Source organism: Pristis pectinata, chromosome 30 (assembly GCF_009764475.1).
Source record: "Pristis pectinata isolate sPriPec2 chromosome 30, sPriPec2.1.pri, whole genome shotgun sequence".
Taxonomy (NCBI): domain Eukaryota; kingdom Metazoa; phylum Chordata; class Chondrichthyes; order Rhinopristiformes; family Pristidae; genus Pristis; species Pristis pectinata.
In genome coordinates, this window is record NC_067434.1 from 16,174,982 (window position 1) to 16,200,709 (window position 25,728).

The window sequence follows — 25,728 nt, forward strand, 5'->3', positions numbered from 1 at the left end:
GCTGATTTATGCACAGCAAGATCCCCAAAAGAGCAAATGAAGTGAGTGTCTCGTCAGACCATTGCTCGAGGTGGTGAGATCTATCTTCCTCTGGCTGGGGAGGCAATCATATTCCAATATCAGGGTTAGTGATCCATTCAATGGTTTCAGGTGAGGCAGTGTCAATGGTTGCGGTGCCCCCAGAATCAGCAGTGGCTATGGTCTGATGGGTGGTCACAGTCACGATACGTGCTGCTCCTCATGTTTGAAGTGAAGCAGGTGACCGTATCTACTGTGGACTGCCCTCAAGTTGTTGAGGGCTGTCCTGGCTGTCTTTGGAACATTAGAGTCTTGGACTTCATCGCTCAGATGAGCTGTCGGCTTGTGGTTGGTGATGTTTGCAGTTAGCCAAGAGCTGGTTAGTAGGTAGGATGTGGAGTGTTTTTAAGTAGGGACCATGGGGTTTCAGAGGGTGCACGTGGAGGTACTTTGGCTGTCAGCTGATGGTGGATGATGTTGGGAGATATCTGTCGACCATAAGAAGGCAAACTCCTTGGAAATACCTTGCATTCCATAGCCGAGTTCACAAGCTCAAGATATTCCATCACACATTCACAGCCAAAGAAATTGTTTTGATGTGTGTTTGCTGATGTACCGTTGGGAAACAGAGCAGCCTGTTTGCCCATACCAAGTACTCTGATGTAGTAGACAGCTAAGCAGTTATATCTGAAAGAGAGAGATCTCAGCTGCTCTTACACCATTATTGGCAAGGGACATTTATCTGCAAAGGTAGAAGGGACCTCAGTTTGATGTCTCATTTGAAAGATGGCACCTCTGACAGTACAGCTTCCCCTCAGTACTCCTTTTGATTTTATCCTCAAGTTGCAGCTGTGAGATTTGAACCCACAGTCTTCTGACACAGGCGAGAGTCCTGTGAATAAGCTGACATAAGCTGGAGTCGAAGTAGCCCTCTGAGGCTGCCCCATCATTCGATCATATCTCAGCTGATCTCCTACACTGCTATACTTCCTGCCCGACCCCATATATCATGATGCCATTGCCATCCAGAAGTCGATCCTTCTGCCTTGAATATGGTCAGTGACTGGGCTTCCACAGGCATCTGAGGCAGGGAGTTCCAAAGAGTCACAACCCTCTGAGCTTTGACATGCCATGAGATCCATTGTGTCCATTGAACACCTTCGTACAGGTTCTGGACCTAGATTGAGGAAATAGGAAGGACTTATTGCTCTTAATGGAGGATGTAGTTTGAAAGTAAATAGTGGAAGGATTAGAGATGGGGAAACAACCAGAGGTAGTAGGGGCTGGAGAACATTTAGAGTCCTTGGGTGTGTACTGAAGAGCTGTGACCTGCAGGGTTCCAGACCTGATGCTGGAGGTGAGATTAAGTTGCAAATAAAACAAAATACAGATGCTAGAAATAAAAATGCTTGAAAAATTCAGCAGGAGAAACACAGGTGCTGCCTGACCTGCTGAATGTTTCCAGCATTTTCTGTTTTTATTTAAGCTTTTTTTTCTGACTGGCATTGATCCAATGGGCTGAATGGCCTCCCATATGGTACATGGTCTGTGATTCTGATCTGTGATTCAGTACCTCGGTGGAAAGGTGCCATCTCTGACAGTGTAGCAGCTTCACTTTCTGTCGACTGAGGTACCAGCCTGCTTTATGTACTCGAGAGTTGACATTCTGGGTTGGTGATCTTTCCTCGGTACTATTCTGATGAACAGTCATTGACCTGAAAGTGCCATCTGTTCCTGCCCTACCACCTGAACTGCTGATCATTTCCAGCCAGTTATGTTTTTATTTTCAGATCCCTGGCACCTGCAGCGTTTTGCCTTTGTGCCTTTGTGCCTTGGGTATTCACTCTGTTGTCTCAGCTCATAGACCAACAGCTAAAAGTGCAGCTCGGTAGTAGTCCAGGGAATCAGAAACACTGTGCCTCATCGTGCACTCTGATTGCTTAGGCTCTGGGTTCTGAATTATGTCTACAAAGCTTGGTGCCTTAGTGATGTAAATGAAAGGGTAAAGGCTAACGTAAATGAGGACAGTTCAGTCCCTTGGCACTCCCTGTTGGTCTTTATTGTGTTTGGCTCTGCAAATCTTGCAGGCTGATAGTGTGAGTCAATCCACTGGGGGAAATGAAGGTTAATGGTATCTTCTATTCTGCATTTTTACAGTCAGAAAATTACCCATTGTAATATCATTTGAACATCATACATTTTGCTGTCTAACTTATAAGTGGAAGCATTATCTTTACACAAGTGGGCTAATGCTCCGGGTGAAACAAAACAGAGATTTAATATTAACTGGTTATGTGTTCTTGCATTCCAGGTTAGTAGGTCCCATCTCTGACAAGTTTCGTAGTTTCTTGAATAAAAACAGGAAAAACTCAGCAGGTCAGGCAGCAGTTGTGGGAAGAGAAACAGTTAACATTTCAGGTTGAAGACCTTCATCAGGACTGAGAAAGAATGAAAACAAGTTAGTCTAGGTAGCGGAGACGGTGGGGGAGGGCAATGGGTGGAACAAGGAGAATGTCTGTGATAGGATGAAATAACGTAACCATTAAGAGGCTGTTAAGCTCCTTTGTGTAATGTGTTTTGAAGCTGGGTGATGTTGATTTTTTTTCCATAATTCCTTGTACTATTAATCAACACAAAATAAACAGTTGCACTTCAACTAGTTTCCATTTGCAAAACAATTCATTTCTCGTTGATGAAATCTATTTTTGTTTTCTAAATTTATTTAAAGATATAGTTCTTCTTATCCAAAGAATTTCAATGACTTGTGTTTTTCTTTAACAGATAAAACAAATTTAAATTGGGGTCCATTGAAGCACCCACAAGCTGAAGTACTCCAAACCTGCCAGTGCATTTTATTTTTCTCAATACATTTGTTTTACATCTGATAGATTCAATGATGTGTGGCCTGTCACCATCTCATTAATGCAGCATGACTGATGTTCTTTGTACATTCCATCCCTTGGGGGAAGAGTACTTGCTGGATATTTTAGTATCAAGGGGAATAGCAGCAGTCTTGCACCCTTGTGCAAGCACGATGGGGGATGAGCATCTTAATTGACCAGGGACTGTTTTCGAAAAGGGGTAAGGGGTGGTATTGAGTCGATGGCTAAGAACCTCCAAGTCTGCCTTGGTACTTGAAAGGTGATCAGGGGACATATGGTGTATTCTTGCTCCTATTTTTTGTGCTGTTATGTTCTGAAATTAGTAGCCCTCGTTTCTGAATCTTTGGCTGAGAAAGTATGCTTGCCCAGCTGTGGCTCAACAGATACCTCTTGAGGACTTTGAGCTGGGAGTTTTAGTGGGTTCAAATCCCATGCCAGGGTTAGAAAATCTGGGCTGACTATGGTACCGGGGCTTGAGGGAGCCCCAGACAGAGTTTTGAAAAGGAATAGAGGTCCTGTCTCTTTCCATAAGTGGATTTATAATATTCCTTGGTCCTATTTTGAAGAAAATCCAGTGCCCTGCCCAATATTTATTTCCCAATCAACATTGCCAATACTTCCACTGGTGTTGAGTTTTCAATCTCCGACCAAAACCCACTATCGTAGATTATCTGCTCATTGTCGTGCTGCTAATATGGAAACTTGCTTTGCAAAGTTTGGCGACCTCATTTCCCTACATTACAACAGGCACTGCATTATAAAGGTATTTAATTGGCTGTAAAATGTCATTTTAATTAAACATATTTGTTCAAGGATTGTTGCTTTCAGAGTAAATGTTAGTTTTGAAAGCTCGTGTTTATATTGTGCAGAGGACGTGGTGATGCTCAAAAGTGCATTAGGGCCAATGTTGTGCTGTCACAGTTGTAATGTAGCAAATGCAGCAGGCACAATGTGAGCTTCCTCAAACTGAAACCTGCTGATGAACAAGTGACATGCATTGGTGTGTTGATTGGGAAATATTCATCAGGGTACTGAGGAGTTACAACTTAACCCTGGGGCTAAACATTCCTCTTGGAAAATAAGAGAACTTCCTCATTTTCTGGAACACTCAAAATAGTGGATATCCTCAGCCTTGGTATGTGATTTCCAAATAGAATTTCACTTGAAGACTGATCATTGCAAAAATGTGTCATTCTCCCATTTTTAATGACAAAAAAGTTGTCTGAATATAGTTTTAATGTAGACAAATTGAGTCAAAAATGATTATTAGTTCATACTTAAATGTTGTAGATTCTGTCTGTGGAGTGGAGCAATATTTATTGCATTCCCAAAAATCGCATGGTTGGTACAACATTGGTATTTCGTTTATTGTTTTCATGTTTCCTGTTTTATTGCTTTTGCTCTCTCCCCTCTTCCGTGCATTTATGAAGAGTTCCCCTCCTGCAGTGAATTGTTCCCAAGTGCTGCAATTGTCTCAACTCTTCAGACTCCTGTATTGTGTTTCTCTCTGGTCTCTACTCTGCATTCTGCAGCCTCTCTACCTTCTCCTTACAACTGACCTTTCAAATTGATCGCTTGATCTTAGAAATTGGATTTTTTTTAATAAGCTTCTGTTCTATTAAACTCTTAAATTCCATCTCGCGATCTTCAGCTTCATCCCCGTGTGCTGAGTTTTATCTCCCAGTACTGGCCACATGTGACTGCACATTGAAGCCTCATTTTGAATGCAAGATGGCTTTGGGTGATGTTTCTGTATTCAGTGGCGGTCAGTCACTCACAAAGCAGAGACCAAATGGTGTTAAGAAAATTCAAAATGACTTTGTCAAGAGATGAGTACAAAAATAAAAATCTAGAGAGTGAACATTGGGAGAGATTTGAGAGAGAGAAAGGCTCACCTTTTATCTTCGAAATCTTAAATCAAAGATTATAGAACCATAAAATTGGTATAGAGAAAGAAAGAAGTTATCTGATTTTTTTTTTGTCTCAGGCACACCTCATCCCAGGTGTGAGATGTGGCTGGGCCTTGTTATTAGATGAGTTTCACAGGTATTGGCAATGTTCACATTCCAAGTTGGCCCTCTTGAAGAGGAATCTCTTGACACTGTAGGTAGGTAGCACAGCTAGTAGAGTCACTGCCTCACAGCTCCAGTGACCCAGGTTCAAACTTGACCACAGGTGCTGTCTGTGTGCAGTTTGTATGCTCTCCCTTAATCAGGTCAGCTTCCTCTTAGTGCTCTGGTTTCCTCTCACGTGCCGAAGATGTGTGTACTGCTTGGTTAATTGGCCAATGTAAATTGACCCTCGTGTGTTGAATCTGGGGGAGTTGATGGGAATATGGGGAGAATAAAACGGGATCGGTGTGGCTGGGTGTTTGATGATCAGTGAGGATTTGGTGGACCAAGGGCCTTACTTTGTGCTGTATGACTTTCTGACTTTAATCTCTTCATGGCTGATTTTAATAGTGTTGTCTTTTGTCAAAGAAGTGTTCCTTTTTTCCCCAGTGATTGCATTTATCTCTTATTTCTGAAACAGTTTTATTGTGATGCACACTTCCAGATCTTGATCCTGACCTAGGGTAAAAAGTGACCGCTTATCTGGCTTTGCACAAATTGGCGAGACTCGAGAGTTGTAGAATCACAGAATGAAATAGCCTAGGCAGTGGCAATTTGATTCATTGGTTCATTGGTTTATTATGATCATTGTCACAGGTACCGAGCTACAGTGGAAAAACTTTGTTTTGCATGCCATCCATACAGATCATTTCATTACAATAGTGCATTGAGGTGGTACAAGGGACAACAATAACAATGTAGAATATCGTGTTATGATTACAGAGAAAGTGTCGTGCAGGTAGACAATCAGGTGCAAAGCCATGACGAGGTAGATTGTGAAGTCAAGAGTCCACTTTATTGTACTAGGGGACAAGTCGATAGTTTTATAACAGTGGGGTAGAAGACGTCCTTGAGCCTGGGATTATGCTGGCTGCTTTACCGAGGCAGTGTGAAGTGTAGACAGAGTCCATGGAAGGGAGGCTGGTTTCCATGATGTGCTGAGTTGTGTCCACAGCTCTGCAGTCTCTTGCGGTCACAGGCAGAGCAGTTGCTGTACCAAGCCGTGATGCATCCAGATAGGATGCTTTCTGTGGTACATCGATAAAAAATTGGTGAGGATCAAAGGGGGCCATGCTGAATTTCTTTAGCCTCTTGAGGACTGAGAAGCACTGGTGCACTTTCTTGGCTGTGGCGTCTATGTTGTTGGACCAGGGCGGGCTATTGGTGATGTCCACTCCAAGGAATTTAAAGCTCTCAACCCTCTCGACCTCAGCACCAACCCTCTCGACCTCAGCACCGTTGATGTAAACAGGGTGTGTCAATGACCAGCTCTTTTGTTTTGTCATTGCATTCTGGCTTGGCTCTTTTTTTTGTAAAATATGTAAAATACGTTACCTTCCTTGTCCTAGAACCCATCAAATCCTTTCGTTTCAAATGTGCTTCCAGTTCCCTTTTGGAAGCTCTGATGAAAGGTCATTCTTTCTCCACACACAGGGTGCCTGACCTGTTGACATTCCCTGTGCTTTCTGTTTTTTTTCATATTTCTGGCATCTGCATTACTTTGTTTTTTTTTAAATCTCTTTTGAAAGTTCCCTTTCAACCTGCATTGAATCCCAGATCATGACATGCTGCTTAAAAATTAATCCCAGTCAAGCATCTGGTTCTTTTCCCTGTGCTATAAATGAATACCCTGTGGTCGCTGATTTGCCTGCTGGTGCACTCGAGTTCCCTTGGATTCATTTCCTCATGTCAGATGCAAGGTGTACTCGCTATTGCACAGAACAATCCAGATCAGAAGTAAAGTTGCAGCCCAGTTAGAAGACCCAATGAATTTTTTCCAATGGGTGGGATTGTAGTGCAGCAGGTGGTGCAGCTACCTTACAGACCCTGCGACCTGGGCTCAATCCTGAACTCCGGTGCTGTCTGTTTGGAGTCTGCACTTCTTCCTGTGACCACGTGGGTTTCCTCTGGGTGCTCCTGTTTCCTCTCTCATCACAAAGATGTGTGGGCTGGCAGAGTGATTGGCCACTGGGTGGCTGATGGGAGAATCAGGATGAGTTGATCAGCATGTGGGACAGAACGGGTTGCAAACGAAAAAGTGGCATCGTAGGATTGATGAGATTGTTCTGAGAGCCAACATCAACTCAATGGGCCAAATGGCTTCCCCTTCTATGTTGCAAGAAAATATGAAATAATATTTGAAGTTCCAATTTGCACTCGTTGATCTGGGTGCCATTGCTGTTAGCCACCTGGTGGATGAGGCTGTTAGAGGTGCAAGCAGATGCAGTGAGTCAGTGACGAGTGGGTAGTTGTACAAAAGAAAAGAAAACTGCAGATGCTGGAAATCTGAAATCATCATGGAAATAATCAGCCGCATCTGTTGAGGGAAAGAGAGTTAATGTTTTATCTCAATTAGAGCATTAACTCTGTTTCCCTTTCCACAGATACTACCTGACCCGTTGAATGTTTCTAGCATCTCCTGTTTTTATTTCAGATTTCAGATTTGCAGGTGGGTGACAGTTTCCTAGTATCCAATCTAAGTGACGAGCTGCTTTGAGGGAGGATATTTAAAGAGAGGCACTCAATGAATGCGAGACTTCTGATATAAAACTAGCAGATTACCCCCTGGTAGTGTAGTGCAGGCACGGTAATGTAGCGGTTAGCGTAATGCTTTACAGCACCAGTGACCTGGGTTCAAATCTGGCCATTGTCTGTAAGGAGTTTGGACGTTTTCCCCGTGTCTGCGTGGGTTTCTTCTGGACGCTCCGGTTTCCTCCCATGTTCCAAAAGACGTACGGGTTAGGAAGTTGTGGGCATGCTATGTTGGCGCCGGAAGCGTGGTGACACTTGTGGGCTGCCCACAGAACACTATGCAAAAGATGTACTTCACTGTGTATTTCAATGTACATATGACTAATAAAGATATCTTATGTATTCCTCATTCCTTTGTCAGCTTTGTTTCATGAAGTTGCTGTATTTTAGCAGGATTATCCAGTCTGGTAATTAACAGTTTATGCATGATTTACGGAATTGATTACATGGCAGCTCTCTCCAGGAGAGTTAACAGTTATAAGAAAGGAGTCCAAGGAATCCCATTGATTCAGGTGTTGACGTTGGGTTGTTTAACAGGTTTAAAATCTATTAATACGACTAGGTTTCTCCCTCTTCGACAATCCCTCGCTCCCCAACAGCCCCTTACCCTTGTCGCTCCCATCTCCCATTGTACTCAATGTACTGTAGTCAACCTGCTGCAACTTCCACTTGAAAGAGCTTCAGCTTAAAGATGCTAGAAAATGGACAACCATCTGAGGCACCACTGCAGTAAATTTTGGTGCAAAAAAAATTCTTAGCCAATCATCAGCTATAACAGTGATTAGTCAAAAGCTGTTTTATTTATTGTTGTATGTGGCAAACTTTTTGAGTTAATATTTTTATTCTGAAGTTCCTTCTGTAATGGAATGCTTGGAACTGCTGATCAGCAGAAGTGAGGAGATGTGACAAATCTCTGGAAACACTGAGCATGTCAGGCAGCATCTGTGGAGAGGGGAAAGCAGTTAATGGTTCAGGCTGAGAGAATCAGAGTCATAGAGCTATGCACGATGGAAAACAGGCCCTCTGGCCCAACTTGTCCATGCCATCAGAATGAATCAAAGTTAATCAACCTGAAACATTAACTCTGTTTCTCTCTTCACGTATGCTGTCTGACTTGTTGAATATCATGGTTTTTCAGGTTTCCAGCATCTGCACACTTTTGACTAGTCAGATTATACAGCAAAATGGGTACACGGGTACCTTGCTGTGTATTTTTTTGATGTTTGTGTTTAGTCTTCCCTTTCTCTTCCTTGCAGAACACACCAGCAGGGACACCGATTTTCATAGTGAATGCCACGGACCGCGATCAGGGAACCGGGGGCAGTGTGCTGTATTCCTTCCAGCCTCCGTCGCGCTTTTTCGCCATTGATGGAGCCAGGGGAGTGGTGACGGTTCAGAGACCACTGGATTACGAGACCACTCGAGCCTACCAGCTGCAAGTCAATGCAACGGTATGATCCCATTGTGTCATTTAGAGGAGCTTACGAGAGAGCTGGGGGCAGCTTCCTTGAGCGGTGTGAGGCAGACCAAGTACCACATTTCATTTCCCTGATTTGGAGGGGTGGGGGGGGGTTTCACACAGTCATCAATAATGATACTTGAAAAGGGGGTTGTTGTAAAAAAAATTGGACAGGATTGGCGTGTATTTGTTAGAGTTTAGAGTGAGGGAGGACATGATTGAAACATAGTAAGATCCTGTAGGTCTTGAGAGGTTGGATGTGGAGAAGGGGTTTACTATTGTGGGTGAATAATTAGGGCTCACTTTTTAACAAAAAAGTAGTAGGCCATTTATGACCGAGACGAAGCTAGACGGCTAAGTCTTTGGAACTCTCTTCTTCAAAGGGCAGTGGAAGCAGAGTCTTTGCAAATTCTTAAGGAAGGATGGATAGATTCTTGATGAGCAAGGGAGTGAAGAGTCACTGCACATAGACAGGGATACAGAGTTGATGTTGCAGACAGATCAGCCATGATTTTAATAAATAGGGGGAGCAGATTTGAGGGGCCAAGTAGTCTATTTCTGCTATGTATGTTTGCCAGGAGCAAGGAAGTGGAATGCCAGTAACTTGCTCCACTGGAGGGAATAATTTGGTGGGAGTTTTTAGATTTCCCAACAGTCACCAACCACTTACGGCATTTTGTAAAAGTGATGGTCTTGGAGCATTCAGTAACTGCAAGAGGACATTCAGTCTTTCAATCACTGAAATAGATCATGGCTGATCTGTGCTCTAAATCCACAAAATATTACCAGCCTAAAGTTAAAAATTGACTCAGCATTAAATGCACTTGACAGAAGAGAGGTTCAGGCTTCAAGGAAGAGTGTTCCAAAGACACTTAACCCTCTGAAAAAGATTGGCCTCATCCCTGTTGTAAATGCTCTACCCCTTAGCAGAAACCAATCTGCTGAAGGAACTCAGTGAGTCGAGCAGCATCTGTGGAGGGTGGGGAGAAGGAATTGTCCATGTTTCAGGTTGAAACCATGCGTCAAGACAGGTGCAGGATTTTGACCCAATTCCTCCTCGTCCTCCTCGTCCTCCTCCCCCCCCCCCCGCCACACTCCCACCCCCACAGATGCTGCTTGACCCGCTGAGTTCCTGCAGCAGATTTTTTTTTTGCTCCATCTTTCAGCATCTGCGCTCTCTTGTGTCTCCATGGTCTACCCCTTATTTGTTTTTCAAACAGTGAGCCCTAATTACTGTTCTCCCACTTGTACTCCCTTCTCTTGTGTAGAATGTTTCCAAACCGTTCCTGAAAGCATGGTGCTAATTTTTAGATTCACCCCTCGCCCCCCTCCGCCTCAAGTCCTAGACTCTCCAACCTGTAGAGAGAGTTTTTCCATCTACCCCATTAACTGCCCTAATTATGTTGAAAATTTCAATAAAATCTTCCTTAACTTTCTAAATTGCAAGGAATAAAACCCTGGTTCATGTGATGTCTCCTTGAAAGTTAACTCTGGATCCAAGTATCGATCTGGTAAATCAATGCCTTCTCTCCAAGGCTGATTCATCCTTCCTAAAGTGTGGTGCCCAGAAATGCTCAGAGTAGCTCCAGTGTGGTTTAATCTGGGTTTTGCACAGCTGGAGCATAGCTTCGAACTCCTTTCACACTGAAAGCACGGCATTCCATTATGCTTTTGTTTTGAGGATCTATACATATGGATCTTAAAGAATCTACATTTATTCAAAGGCTTCCTTGCATCAGGATGTCCCAGAATTCTTTCCAGTCTTCAAAGTGTTGTCCTTGTCGGGAAATTGGAAGCACGGGAGAAAATTTGTACAGAGCAGGCTCCCGCAAGCAGCTCGGCAATAATGACCAGATTACGTATCTCAATGACATTAAGTATTTAAAGATTGGTTGGGAACACAGGAGGACTCCATTCTTCCCTCTCTCAATAATTTCACGGGACCTTTATAGGTCGTCTTTTGAGAACCTACAAAGGTTCTTGTGGGGCTTTGGTTTAAAAATCTTCTGCAAGACCTCTGACACTGCAGCATTCCCCTGCTCCTGCACTTGAGTCTTCTGTGTTCAAGGCTCTGGAGTGGAGCAAACACACAATGTTTTGATTTCCAATGCAAAAGTGCTGTATACAGAGAAAATAAAGGCATTGATCAACAGATTTAGTTGTATGTGCATGTGTAGGCTGAAGGTTTAGAAGACTTGTTGAAGATGAGAGAGAGATGACAAATTGTGGATTTCCAGTGAGAATTCCAGAGATTGATGGTTGTCTTATTGATTCAGGAAGGAAGAGAGAAATGTAGGAGTAAATGTTTTAGTATGAGAAAATCTATTGAATGTGGTAAAATGCTAACTGCAAAAAGGAAAATCAATAGGAAAAGTTGTACATAAACCAATCAGCATTAAAATTAATTTGAGTGGATTTGTTTTTTATGCAACAGAAAGTGATGGCAGGCAATTTGGTTGCAGTCTTTATCAGTGTTAGCATATTAATCAGAGGTAGTGACAAATAACCTAGAAGTCAGTGTCATTTATTATTCATTTATTTAAAATTTAATTTGCAGTCATTAATGACTTCCGGCACCAGAGAGAAAAGATGCCATTTGACTCGATGCATTTGGAATGTTCACTTATCGTGGCTAAATTTGACCTCTGCGCTTGTGAAAGACTTGAATATATATGCTGCTTTTCACAACCTTAGGATGTTGCAACGTAGCTTATCGCCTGAATTACTTCTTGAGATATGCTCGCTGCTTTTTTGCAGGAAACTTGCCAGCCAGTTTGTGCATAGAAAGCTCCCACCAGTAATGACGAGCCTTTCTTCTGGATGTCGGTTGTGATTGTAATTCTGAATGCTGCTAAGATATTGAGGAGAAATTGGGACTTAAAGTAGGGCAGTGGGATCTCTTGTGTTACGAGAGCACTTGGTGTTTCTCACTGAGAAGCTAGTACGCCTGGCAGTGCAGTGTGGCCTGGGTACAGCTCCAGAGTGTTGGCCCAGTGTTTCTTTTTGTGTTCAAGCATCTGGAATGGAACATAAAACCTGAACTTGTTAACTCCAATGTTGGAATGTAACCCACGAAGCTACAGCTGACTGGTACACCTACTATTTTCTTCAATGATGTAGAGAGATGGTAATAGACGGATAGGATCAATTCCTGAATATAGTGCTCGAGTTCAGATAATTATTGACAAAATGGTGATAAGAGAAGGCGTTCTATTGATTGCATCCTTCCATACCAGCTGGGTAGTTGAGGTCAACTGGGATTTTCAGCTGGAAGTGTGCCTCCTAAAGACAGCTTTACTGCCAGGACTGCAGTTATGAACTTTAGTCATTGTTACATTGAAGCAACACATCAACCAATTTACACTCAGCAAACGCAACAGCAAAGTGACAATGATTCCATTGTTTGTGACACATATTGAGAGATAAAATTCACCATCTGCTCCACCTCTTTTGAAACGTTGTCGTGGGATTTGTATGTCAGCCCGAGAGAGCTGACGGGGCCTCGGTTTAATGTCCCAACTGAAGAGTGGCATCGACATAGAATCTGGATGTAAGAGTCACAAGTGGAAGAAATCTCTCAGCCACTCACAGGAGAAGTGACTGCGTCCATCTATATTCATAGTTGGGCAAAGTGTTGTCCAATAGTAGAAGTAGATTCAGACGTTGTACCTGAGACACAAGGCTAAACGTGCCCTTATTGAATACATTCATTTGGGATCAGTGAAATGGAAATCTGTAAGATTAAACAGAGTGAATTCAAGCCTATTAAGTCAGTTGGTAAGAGATGGTTCATTGGCTAATAAATATGCCTAAAGCAATCAGTTCCTTATCATAGCCTCTCTGAGCCCGTCTTAAATTGGAGATGGTCAACCAATGAGGATTAAACGTGCAAACAATGGGATTTAGAGGATTCTTGTGAATTATTTATCAGCTGCCCACCACCTAGTAGACTGGTGTTATCTCTCGAAGAAACACAGTTCATTCCTTAGTATCTACCTGAGCATGCAGCCGGGCTTCTTGTCTGCAGATTGTCATAGTGGTACATGTTTCACAGTTTGACTTGATATACTAGCTTTGCATGAAAAGAACTGGAGTAATTGCTTTCTGACAATCTAGATTTCACTTGCAAATGAGCAAGTGTGCTGCAGAAACCAAAGGGAAATTTATTGACATTTTTGTAAAAGAATGACTTGGGCTCAGGTGATGGCTTTCCATACCTCGGGACATCCCAAAATATTTTATGATCATAGTTGTAGACTCATAAAGCATGGAGACAGACCCTTTGGCCCACCAAGTCCATGCCAACTGTCAAGAACCCATTGACACATCCTATTTTGTTCTTCCCACATAACCAATGGATATTCCACCACTTACCTACACCCTAGGGGTAATTTACAGTGGCCAATTAACCTGGGGAAACTGGAGGGATCACATGTGGTCACAGGGAGAACATGTACAGAATGTGAGCAGTTTTTACCCTGTATCTAAGGAAAGATGTGCTGGCCCTGGAGAAGGTCAAGAGGAGGTTCACAAGAATGATCCCTGAAATGAAAGGCTTAACATATGAGGAGCGTTTGATGGCTCTGGGCCTGTACTCGATGGACTTCAGAAGGCTGAGGGGGAATCTCATTGAAACCTACTGAATACTGAAAGGCCCGGATAGAGTGGACGTGGAGAGGATATTTCCATTAGTGTGAGAGTCTTGGATCCAAGGTCACAGCCTCAGTATAAAAGGACGTTCCTTTAGAACTGAGATGAGGAGGAATTTCTTCATCTAGAGGGTGGTGAATCTGTGGAATTTGTTGCCATGGAGGGCTGAGGAGGCCAAGTCATTGGGTGTATTTAAGGCAGAGGTTCATGGATTCTTGATTGGTGAGGGGGTTAAGGGGAGAAGGCAGGAGAATGGGGTTGAAAGAAAAAATCAGCCATGATGGAATGATGGAGAAGACTTGATGGGTCCAATGGCCTAATTCTGCTCCTGTGTCTTATGGTCTTGTAGATTGAACAGTTACAAGGTTAAAGCCACCATTGCAATGAAATAAGTTCAGATAAATGTAAATGTGTTCCTATTTGTTGCAGGACCAGGACAAAGACCACCCCCTGTCGACACTGGCTAACCTCGCGATCACCATTACAGATATCCAGGACATGGACCCAATTTTCATCAACCTTCCTTACAGTACAAACATACATGAAAACTCCCCTCCAGTGAGTAGCAGTGTTTATATATCTCTCTACAATTGCCGTTGACAAACAACTGTGGAAATGCAGGTTGGACGAGGATGTTTCAGATGTCAATAAGACAGATGAAAGGGCGAGTTGTGATGACATTGTGACTCTGCAATGGGATAGATTGAGTTAATGGGTGAAAACCTGGCAAATAGAGTTTAATATGAGACAGTGTGAAGTTGTGCACTGGGAAGAGGAATCAAGAGGCAGATTATTACCTAAATGGAATGAGACCACAAATATGCACGAATCACAAACAGGCAAGTGCAGAGGGCAAATAGCATATCGGCCATTAGTGCAAAGGGTTTGGAGTTTATAAATGGGGAAGTGCTGTACATGGTCTCGGTGAGGCCACACCTGGGGTAGTGCACACCCTTGTGGTTCCCCTTCCAAAGCAAGGATATAGTAACCTTGAGGCAGGCCAAAGAGATTCATCACGCTTCATTCATGGGATGAGAAGATTGCTCTATCAAGAGAGATTAAACAGGTTGGGTCTGTATTCTTTGGAACTTGGAAGAATGAAGCAGATAAGATCCTAAACGGGTATGATAGGGTAGCTGTTGAGATGTTTTCACTAGTGGGAGAGTCTCGAAGGAGGGGACATAGTTTTAAAATAAGGGAACAGTCATCGACCGCTGAGGTACAAAAAAAATCTTATTAGAGAGGGGTAGTGAATCTCCGGAATTCTCTGCCAATGAGAGTGTGAGTTCATTAGAAATACATAAAGTGGAGGTAGATAAAGTTCTGAAGGATCAGGTTTTGAGGGCTATGGGGATTTGGCACAGAGCAGAAGTTGAGGCCTGAGGCAGATCAGCCACGAAAGGCCAAGTAGGCTTGAGGGGCCGAGTGGCCAGGGTATCAAGAAAATATTCATAAAAGCCAAGTGTTTTTGTTTCGAAAAGCTAGCTTTACCTATGCTTTAGCTTTAAAGGGCAAACATTTCCCACTCCCCAAAACCACTGTCCTTTGTAGCGCTAGTTCAAATTCACATAGGTGGGTCTATTCTTAACAAGAGTAAAAAATAGGTGGAAGACTCAAAAAATCAGACAGCCCATTATGCTTGTAAAAGCTCTTTGAAAGAGTACTTTCAAAATTACTGTGTGACATATTTATGTGAATAATTTATAATATAAGGAGTCAAATCCTGCAGAATGTACTTAATATGATTAGACAAGGAAAATCACATTTGATAGATTTATTAGAGGATATGACTAGCAGGATGAATAAAGGACAACCAGTAGAAGTAGTATATTTAGATTTGCAAAGCTGGTACCTGGAGCCTGGCATTGGGTTGTCCTCGAGGATCTGTACACAGCAGATATGTAAAGATCCAAGTCCTTGTCATTAATTCTTCAGTTGCAGTTTCCATTGTGTTTCTCCCAGACGTCAGAGAAAACTGGTGATGGCATCAACGTTCACTCCTTTTAAGAAGTTGTGTTTGTCCTGGGGATTCTCATCTGGCCCCTACAACTTTTATTTGGTTTTACGGGAAAATTAGCATTCTTCATCAATGTGATGTGGGACAGACAATATTCCTTTCAGAGATGGGAATACCTGTACAATACAGGATTGTTGACAACCTCAGATCTTGCCAAGCCCGTACCATTGTAACAAGACTTTTTTACTTTTGTTCTTCATCCCTCCTTCAATTACTTGCTCTGCCTTCATTCTAACTTTGCAGTTCATGAGCGAAAACTCCCAAATCACTTGGAACACCATCATTTAATGGTTGTTCTCTATTTAAAGTGTACTTCATTACTATCCTTACCACCAAAGTGGATAACTATCCACACTATACTTCATTATCTGTCACCTTTCTTGCCCACTCACTTAACCTGTCGATGTCCCTTTACAAATGTCTCATCTTCATAACTCTGTCACCCAATAATACTGTCAGTAAACTTGGATATGTTACAATTGGTCTCTTTAATTCATTAAAATAGATTGTAAACAGCAGAAACCTCAACACGAATTCTTGTGGTACTTAAGTTACAGCTTGTTAACCTAAAAATAACCTGCCTATTTCTTTTTCTTCAGTAATCAATCTTCATTAAATATTAATGTATTACCCCAACCCATGAGCCCTTATCTTTTATTTCAAACTCTTGTGTGACAACTTATGAAATTTCTTTTTCAAATCTAAATATACTACATTTTCTGGTTCTCCTTTATCCATCCTGCTAGTCACATCCTCAAATAAGTTTGTCAGATGTGATTTCCTTCCTTAAGCACATAATGCACATCCTGCTGGCTTTAACTTCTCGCATTGTAAACCATTCATGTAAATATGTTGCACAATAATTGTAACTTCTTGTCAGGAGTGGACCCCTGAAACACTGTTCTAGTGCTATGTTAAGCAAGGCAAGCTAGTATAGTTGAATCCTTCAAATACATAAGTGATATTTTTATGTGATCTCAAACTAAATGCGAGTTTTACTATGGATGCATTGCTGTTAACTGCTCAGAATTAGAGTAACAAACAATCTGCTGGAGGAATTAAGCGGGTGGAGCAGCATCTGTTGGGGGAGGGGTAGGGGATTATCGATAGATTGGGTCAAGACCCTGAGTCAGGACTGAGAGGGGAGATGGCCAGTATAAAGAGGAGAGGGGGAGTGATGAGGCCAGAGGTGATTGGTGAACTGGGGAGGGGGGGGGGGGGGGAGAGACGGCCTATCATCCTTCAACACCCCCTCTTCTCTTTGTACCCGCCATCTCCCCTCTCCATTCTCAGTCCTGATGCAGGGTTTTGACCCAAAGCCTCAACAATTCCTTTCCTCCCGCAGATGCTGCTCGATCTGCTGAGTTCCTCCAGCAGATTGTTTGTTGCTCCAGATTCCAGCATCTGCAGTCTCTTGTGTCTCCTGCTCAGAACTAGAAATATTTATGCAAGTTATTTGTAGAATAATTATCTTTACTCAATATTTAATGCATTGAAGAATTGACTTGCTATCTTCTCAGCAGTGGAGGGCACGTAGGGATCTTAGAACATAGAACATAAAAACATTACAGCATAGTACAGGCCTTCTTGGAATTGATCACCTAGTCTAGCCTACATTGGTATAACACTGTCATGGACAAGGTGGATGGTAACTTAATATATTGTTGGAGAGATTAGAGAAAAATTCTTTTATGTATCAGCTTCCCCAACCAGTGCCACTAAAAATAAATGAACTAACTAATCGTTTTGTCAATGTTTGGGTGACCTTGTTTGAGTGTAAGATGGCTACTGTGTTGCACTTCGAAGTAATTTACGTGAAATAATTAATTTCTGAGATGGAATGAGTTCATTATATAAATGCAAGTCTAGGTATCATGTAATTTTTGTGATGCACAAAGGGATTAAAAATAGAGATATTTTTAAATATGTTTATAATGGGTATGTCAAAACATTGGTTTGAAATTACTCTTAGCATTAATCAATTAAGTTTAGGTAATGACTGTGATAAAGTAACTTGTTTGTTACTGATATGATTAAGGTTTATTGTAGCCCTTAAGTTCCAAATAAATTCTATAACCCTGTGAAATTCCTAAGAACGTACAAGCCTTGAACCTGTAATAGAACTGGAACTCCCTATTTATAGATGTAAATGTGTGCAGAGCCACTTGGTTAAAAGCAAACCTTCTTGAGGTATTTCAGTTAATATCCTCATTACAGCCCTATTTTTGTGTACAGCCTTGCTCAGCAGTGCATCAATCCCTTTAATTAAATATTTAAAGATAATTAGAGTGAATAGTAAAGATTAAGTGCTCATGTATCAATGAGTCTCAATCGACCATTTCCTTCAAGTGTTGCATTAATGGGATAGAAGGGCTGTTGTGTCAGGTTTGGCACATTTAAAATTCAACCCATGTGCTTTTGGTCAGAAGTAATTACTAGCATACTGGTGTTACTCTGCTAAAACACAGAATAATAAGCCTTGGTATTCTGTGTCATGATGCAAGGTAGCAGTGCCTTCAGTGTCTATCCTGTGTGTTTTTCTCTGTGTGAGGTTAATGCATTAAAATAGTTAAGAGGGACTTCAAACCAATGCTCTGACCTACCCATTATAAACTTAATTAAAAACAGCTTAATCCTTTTTAAAATCTCTTAATCCTTTTTTTATATTAAGGAAATTACATAATGCACGTAAACTTGCATTTATTTAATGAACTGACCCCATCTTAGAAATTAATTATTTCTCATAACAAATGCTTCAAAATGAACATAAACACAACGGCTGTCTTACACCCCAGGAACATTCTCTGTGACATCTTGTGCTATCAGTTGTCTTGCTTGACCCAGATGTGATCCATGCACCCCTCTGCGGCTCCCACCCCCATCACACAGACAGCCAGGGCTTGTCCTGGTATCCATTGGTCTTGCATCTACTGAGTCCTTGCATTTAAACCTAACAATCGTAGGTTCAAGAAACATGTGAACTCAGCCTGACACTTCAAAGTGGGAAAGCTGCATTGTTAGAGATGCTGTATTGTTGGAGATTCTTTCTCACCTTTCGAGTGGATGCAAAAAGTGTCATGACACTATTTTGAAGAAGAGCAATAGAGTTATGTTTGGTGTTCTGGCTAATATTTTCAACCTACTATTTTAAATGTAAAATTCATTTTATCATTAATGAGATGTCATTGGTTGGAACTTGCAAATTGGAGGCTGCTTTTCTGACGTTAGAACAGGGACAACACTTCCAGAGGACCTGGGATATCCTGAAAGGGGTGTGGAAGGAGACACGAGAAACTGCAGATGCTGGAAAAAGCACTGTTTGTGGATGTACTGTCTGACTTTGCTGAATGTGCCAACCCTTTGGTCAGTACACCCTTTCAATCTGAAACGTCACCTGTCAGTCATGCAGCTCCATAATCTGTCTTAACATTGATCTCTTACTTTGAATTTCTGACCCCTTCCCAGGTAATTTCTTTTTCAAACTAGTGTAGGTTAGCCTCCAAACTAAGGTTCAGTGAAGTGTCTAAGGCATCCTCCATTGTTGTTTCTGGATGGGATCAAATGTTTTACTTTCCAAGGTTAATCATTAGTTCCTGCTTGGCCTTGAATTAGATGGATTTTTCATTTCAGAGGGCAATTAGGAATCAACCACATAGAAAGGTTGGGAGTCTCAATAGCCAGATCGGATAAAGATGGCAGATTTGTGAATGAGAAAAATTTATGACAATCCACTAACTTTATGGTTAAAATTTATACCTCTAACTAAACTTAAATACCCCAGGTGCTGTTATTGAATTTGTCTGTAGATAAATACTCTAGACATTTGGATTATTAATTGAGTTGCTTAACCATTCCCATAAGCAACAGAATTGGAGCTTCTGTTGTTTTCTTGGCTGGTTTTTTTACTTGCTCTCAAATGCAGTTTTAGGCTTTGTAACAAAGATTGAGAATGCACCTTTGTTGTGCGTTAACAGTTTTCTGGAATGGGGATGAGTGATTCCCTCTTCGTAACCTACCAGTCCATTTACCCTCCACCCACATTAACACTCGTTGCCTTGCCAACAGACTTCATATTGCATCTTTTGCCTCCCTCGTGATCCAGGTTGTTCAGTTGACGAGCAGCCAGAGAGTGTGACCAGGTGACGGAAGGGGTAATGCAGGAAAATAGGAGCCAGTAATTGCTGTAACATGGAGACAAGGAGAGCAGATATTTCAGGTGGAGATTGGGGCATGTGGCTTCAGTGCACAACAACAAGTTACAAAAGAGCATACAAGAAGGGTCCTGACCCGAAACGTTGACCGCCTGCTTTTCTCCATGGATGCTGCCTGGCCTGCTGAGTTCCTCCAGCATCATTGTGTTTTTCATCTGGATTCCAGCATCTGCAGCCCTTTGTTTCTCAAAAAAATAGGTGCAGGAGTAGAGCACCTGTCCCTGCCATTCAGCAGGATCGTGGCCAATCTATGTTGGCCTCAACTCCTCTTCTGTGCCGGTTCCCCATTGTCCTCAATTTCCTGATCTTTCAAAAATTTATCTACCTCCACCGTAAATACTTGTAATGATCCAGCCTGTACAACCCTCCAGGATAGAGTATTTCAGAGATCCACTACCTTCTGCGAAATGAAGTTTCTACGCACGTCGCATTCATAAAGTAGTTTTAACATTGTGAAATACGTCAGGGCATTTAACATGAGTGTTGCCAAATAAACTTGATTCAAACATTTGAAGTCATAGATTAATAGAGTCTCACAGCACAGAAACTCTTCAGCCCAACTAGTCAACACCAACCAAGATACCCATCCGAGCTAGTCCCATTTACCCGTGTTTGGCCCATATGAGAAGGAGCTTTACTGCTAACTAGATTGATCCAAGTCATGGCCTCATCTCAAAACCAAGGCAAGGTGGAGTAACCTGATAAGGTCTTGGACCTGAGCGTGGGCTTGCATTACACATTGGGCCAGTTTGGGCCAAGTGGTTTTGGTGTCAACTGAGGCAGGAGCCACAAGCCTCTTACTTGGGCAGAACGATGGGGTTTGGTTTAGGATGGAGCTTTTTAACAATTAACCCCATGCCTTTTGGTGGGAGGGAGCTGGGTCAGGATGCACTGACGAAACACAGGATCTAGGATTGAGACCAAAAATAGCACGAATTTGAAACCCACCATGTTAACATAGATATTTAAGCTTGACCTATACTCTGCAGGATAGCTTTCCTTCATTGGAAATTAGATTACTAGGAGGTTGTGTGTGTGTGTGTGTGTATCAGTAATTAAACGCAAAATCAATAAAAAAAATTGCTATTCAGGCAAGGTGTTAAAATCCATGAAACTCAGCTCAGATGACTTTTCACCTTCAGATGACAACAGAAAATTAAAATTTCAGTAGTAAGGACTAATCTTGGAATGGGGTTTAACTGCAACTTTGCATTTTGTAAGGTTTGATGTAGTAGTCAGTTTTTTATTGACTTGTGAAGTGTGAGAAGATAAGTGTGCAATAGCATCTTGCACAGTTTTAGGACATGTTGAAACTTAGCAGACAACTAAGTACTTTCTGAAGTAGAATCACTATTGCAGTGTAGGAAATGCGGAGGAGCCAATTTGCTTACAGCAAGCTCCCACAAACAGGAGTGATACAAATGGTCAGTTGAGGGATGGATATTGACCAGAGAAAAACTTCACTGCTCTTCAAGTCATGCACTAGGGTCTTTAATGGCCACCTGAGGGAGTGGGCAAGGCCTTTTTGTTTAATGCCCCAACTCAAAGATGGCACCTCTGGTTGTGAAATATTTCCTCAGTTGTGTGCTGGAGTGTCAGCATAAAGAATGTGCTCATATCCTGAGTGTAGTTTGAACAGAAATTGGGAGAGGGTGGACAGGCTAGGAGCAGAGGCTGAGGGATGACCTGATAGAAGCATATAAGATTATGGGAGGGATGGATAAGGTGGATAATCAAAATTTTTTTTCCTGTGGTAAGGGTATCAAAACCAAGAGGGTTTAAGGAGAGAGAAAGGAATTTTAATGGGAACCTGAGGGGTAAGTTTTATAAAGAGAGAGTGGTTGATATCTGGAACTAAATTATAAATTGGTTTATTACTGTCACATGTACCGAGGTACAGTGGAAAAACTTTGTTTTGCGTGCCATCCATACAGATCATTTCATTACATCAGTGCATTGAGGTAGTGCAAGGGAAAACAATAACAGAATGCAGAATGAAGTGTTATAGTTACAGAGAAAATGCAGGCAGACAACAAGGTGCAAGGTCAAGATGAGATAGATTGTGAGGTCGTGTCCATCTTATTGTACTGGGGACCATTCAGTAGTCTTACAACAATGGGATAGAAGCTGTCCTTGATCCTGGTTGGACGTGCTTTCGGGCTTTTGTATCTGCTGCCCGATGGGAGGGGGGAGAAGAGAGAATGTCTGGGGTGGGTGCCAGAGGAGGTGGTGGAATCAGACGTAATTACTATTTTTAAGAGGCATTTAGACACTTAAATAGGCAAGGGAGAGAAGGATGCGGACAAATGGGTTTAGTGTGGATGGGCACAAAGTTTGGCAAGGACGTCGTGGGCCAATGGACCCTTTGCTGACTCTGTGACTCCAATTGTTGTAGAACAGCTTTCATTAATTTTGTTTGGTGTGGCTTTTTAGATACCTTGTGTGTTCAGAAGCCCAGTCCTAGATCCCTGCACTTGTCCTGCAGGTCTGTTCCAGCTCCAGGCCTTGTTTCTGCAGCAGTTCTGCGAGGTGGGGCGACCTGTGAGTGGCAACAAAACCTCACCTGGGGGATCCTGAGGACATGCCCCCGGACTGCCCTGATGGCCTGCTGGTAGCTCGAAGCTGGTTTAAGTCTTTAGAACGTAGAACTTTACAGCACAGTACAGGCCCTTCAGCCCACGATGCTGTGCCGGCCTTTTAACCTTCTCTAAGATCAATCTAACCCTTCCCTCCCACATACCCCTCCATTTTTCTATCATCCATTTAACTGTTTTCAATCATCTCTGATAATCTAACATATTGAAAAGTAGTTGAAATTTATTTGATAATTAAAAGAAAATTAAATTATTATGAAAGTTAAATTTTACTTAAAGTACATTTAAGTGATAGAAATAAAGACATTAATATTATAGCAAAGTGGAGTTGAACAAAAAAATCAGTTTACCTTTTCAATCAAGGTCACAGTAAACTTGATTCCATTCAAATATTGATCCAGTCCCTCAGTTGGGCATTCAAATCAGGAGCAGGAATTGGCCACTGGCCCCCATCGAACCTGCTATGTCATTTAAAAAAGTCATGGCAGATCTGATTATATCCTCAACTCCACTTCCCTGTGATAACGTTTCCCACTTTGCCTTTCAAGAACCTATTTTATTTCTGCCTTAAAAATATTCAGACTCTTCTTTCACCTCCCTTTGAGGAAGGAAGTTCTGAAGGTTCGTGATCCTCAGAGAAGTAATTTCACCTCATTTGTCTTAAATGGGCAAACCCTCATTTTTAAACTGGACATGGTGCTGCCAGAAACGTGTCCTCTCCATTTACTCTGTCCCAGCCCAAACTGTTTTAAACACCACAATTAAATCTCTCTTCAGTCTCCTTTGTTCCACAGAAATCCCAAGGCACTGTTGGAATGTGAGCAGGGAATTTACCCCTGGAGATTTAGCCAATGTTGGTTCCCCAACTTGCGTCTCTTGAGCAGATTACCTGGTATTGTCTTGTTGCTGTCTGGGGAACATTGCTGCATGGAAATTAGCTACCAAGTTTCCAACCTTTCAACAGAATGAATACCAATATTGAGCAATCCAATACCAGAGGGCATGCATTTAAGGTGAGAGGGGGACGTATTTGACTCAGAGTGGTGGATGCCTGGAATGCGTTACCTGACAGGGTGGTGGAGGCAAATTCATTGGGGGCTTTTAAGAGGGGCTTGGATGGGCACATGAATGAGAAGAAAATGGAGGGATATGGGCATTCTGTAGGTAGAAGTGATTAGCTATGTTGGCACAACATTGTGGGCCGAAGGGCCTGTTCTGTTCTGTACTGTACTGTTCTATGTTCTAGAAACATGTTTCAAAGGTGTGTACAAGCTCTAGGACTTCAGGGTTTTTATAGGAATAACATAACTGCAAATTCTTTTGCCTATGTATGTTGCAAACCACTATCTGACAAACCAGAATGATGATGACTATAGGTTCATATTGATGTGTGCGTTGAAGTGTTTTTGCCATCTGTACAATCTCTGTTAAGTGGTAATAGCAGTATCATTCCTTGTAAAGTGGATGGTTGATACGGCCTTTCAGAAATTGAGGTCCATGGGAGTTTATCTGTCTGTGTAGTCTGTCTATACCTGAAGGAGTTTCCTTAGGATTTGCAAGTGGGAGGGTGTGGGGGTGGCATTGGTTGTCAAGATAGTGTATGCAGAGCGGGGGAGCCCCGTGAGTGTTATTATTTTCAGAGGGTGAGCTTACTGTGCCGTTATTTACAAGAGGGTATTTAATGGTAAGCCATTGTGTGAACAGAATTGCAGTATGTCAGTCGTTGATAGCCTTAAGAGTTTACAAGCAACCCTACGAGACAGGTGCAGTCAATTAAATCCAGAACTCTGCTTCCTGCTGCCAGCTTTGGGAAAGAGCATAATTTTTAAAATTTGCAATGTAATGCAGGATGCTATACGTTCTCTGATTTTTATTACAAGGCTTTTGAAATATTACAACATAGTTGCAATGCTGTTAGTAATGCACAATGGAACTGCTTTTCAAACTGTGGTCATTATGGTTGCCAGAGATCTGCCGCCTTGTTTTTTGTATCAGTCGGTTTACTGATGTGTTTGACTTTTCACTGATAATTCTGCCTCTTCAGATGAGTGACACGAATAAGGACGGAGGTCCGAAGGGTTTGTCTGTACGTGCAGGAGCTCACGGTCCTGTTTCCACCCAAAGGAGGTGACCTGGGATTTTTAAGTGATGGGGTGGGGTTGTCCCTGGGAGTGTGACAATACTTCTAGGAGATGGGGAATTTTAGGGAATGTTGGTATTTGCTGGGATTGGAGCTCTCTCTCTCTCGGTGTTTGCAAATGAGAGGGAGGGGAGCCCCTAGTGGTCCAGTATAGGCCATCCTGCGTTACAAACGCTTGACTTGTGGACACCTCTACGTACAAACGAGCTCCCATGATATTATTCAGAAGTCCGACCAACACAAGTACACTTGTTTCTATAAACGGCAGAACTACCTTCTTCTGCGATGAGATGGACTCTTGACTTCACAATCTACCTTGTTATGATCTTGCACCTTATTGTCTACCTGCACTTGCAGTTCCCTGTAGCTGTGTATTCTGTTATTTTTACCCTGTACTACCTCAATGCATTGTGATGAACTGACCTGTATAATTGGTATGCAAGACAAGTTTTTCACTGCACCTCAGTACAAGTGACAATAATAAGCCAATACCCTCTCTCTCCATTTTTAGTAATTGTTCTTGCAAGTCTTGTGGGCCATTCTTTACAACACTGTGCAGGTGTGGCTACCACATCAAGTGATTATTGTGTATTTTCAGACTTACAGACAAAATTGCCTTACGGATGTCTGTAAAAACAGAACCTGTTCATTCCCCTGGGATGTCCTGTACTTGCGGGGCTTGTCCATGGGGAAGGAGGGGTTGATTTAAAGATGAAGTAGATACATGTTTGAAATTGAGAGAGATGAGGAACTGGCACAGAAGGAGTGAACACAGAAGAAAACATGGGGCAGATCAGCTACGAGATAGGCTCGAGTACCCTGCTGCTGTTCCTATTTTCTTCTGGTTGTCTGATGTTACTTGCAAAGAGGCTCTCTGGGAGTGTCCATCCAAACATCCTGGATATTTCACTCAGGCGAGTAAAGGTAAAATGATAACGACTTGGTAAGCTATTTCATCAGATAAGATGCACATTGCTTACTTGATGCAGCAGAGACTCAAAGCACTGGTGGAGATTCTAGCAGACTGCATCAGTAGTTTTATACCGAGCAATCGGCTTTTATGCTCCACAGAGAAAGCTTCTGAAATGTGCTGTAGATTGTGGAGATTGTCCCC

General features: G+C 42.2%; 1 protein-coding gene across 1 annotated transcript in view; it reads left to right on the top strand.

Annotated features, from left to right (window-relative positions):
- Positions 1–25,728, top strand: part of cdh23 (cadherin-related 23) — a 710,459-nt gene that overhangs the window by 169,227 nt on the left and 515,504 nt on the right. Inside the window, 2 exon segments of the mRNA XM_052041602.1 lie at positions 8,800–8,994; positions 14,082–14,210. Coding sequence (XP_051897562.1) covers positions 8,800–8,994; positions 14,082–14,210 — 324 coding nt within the window.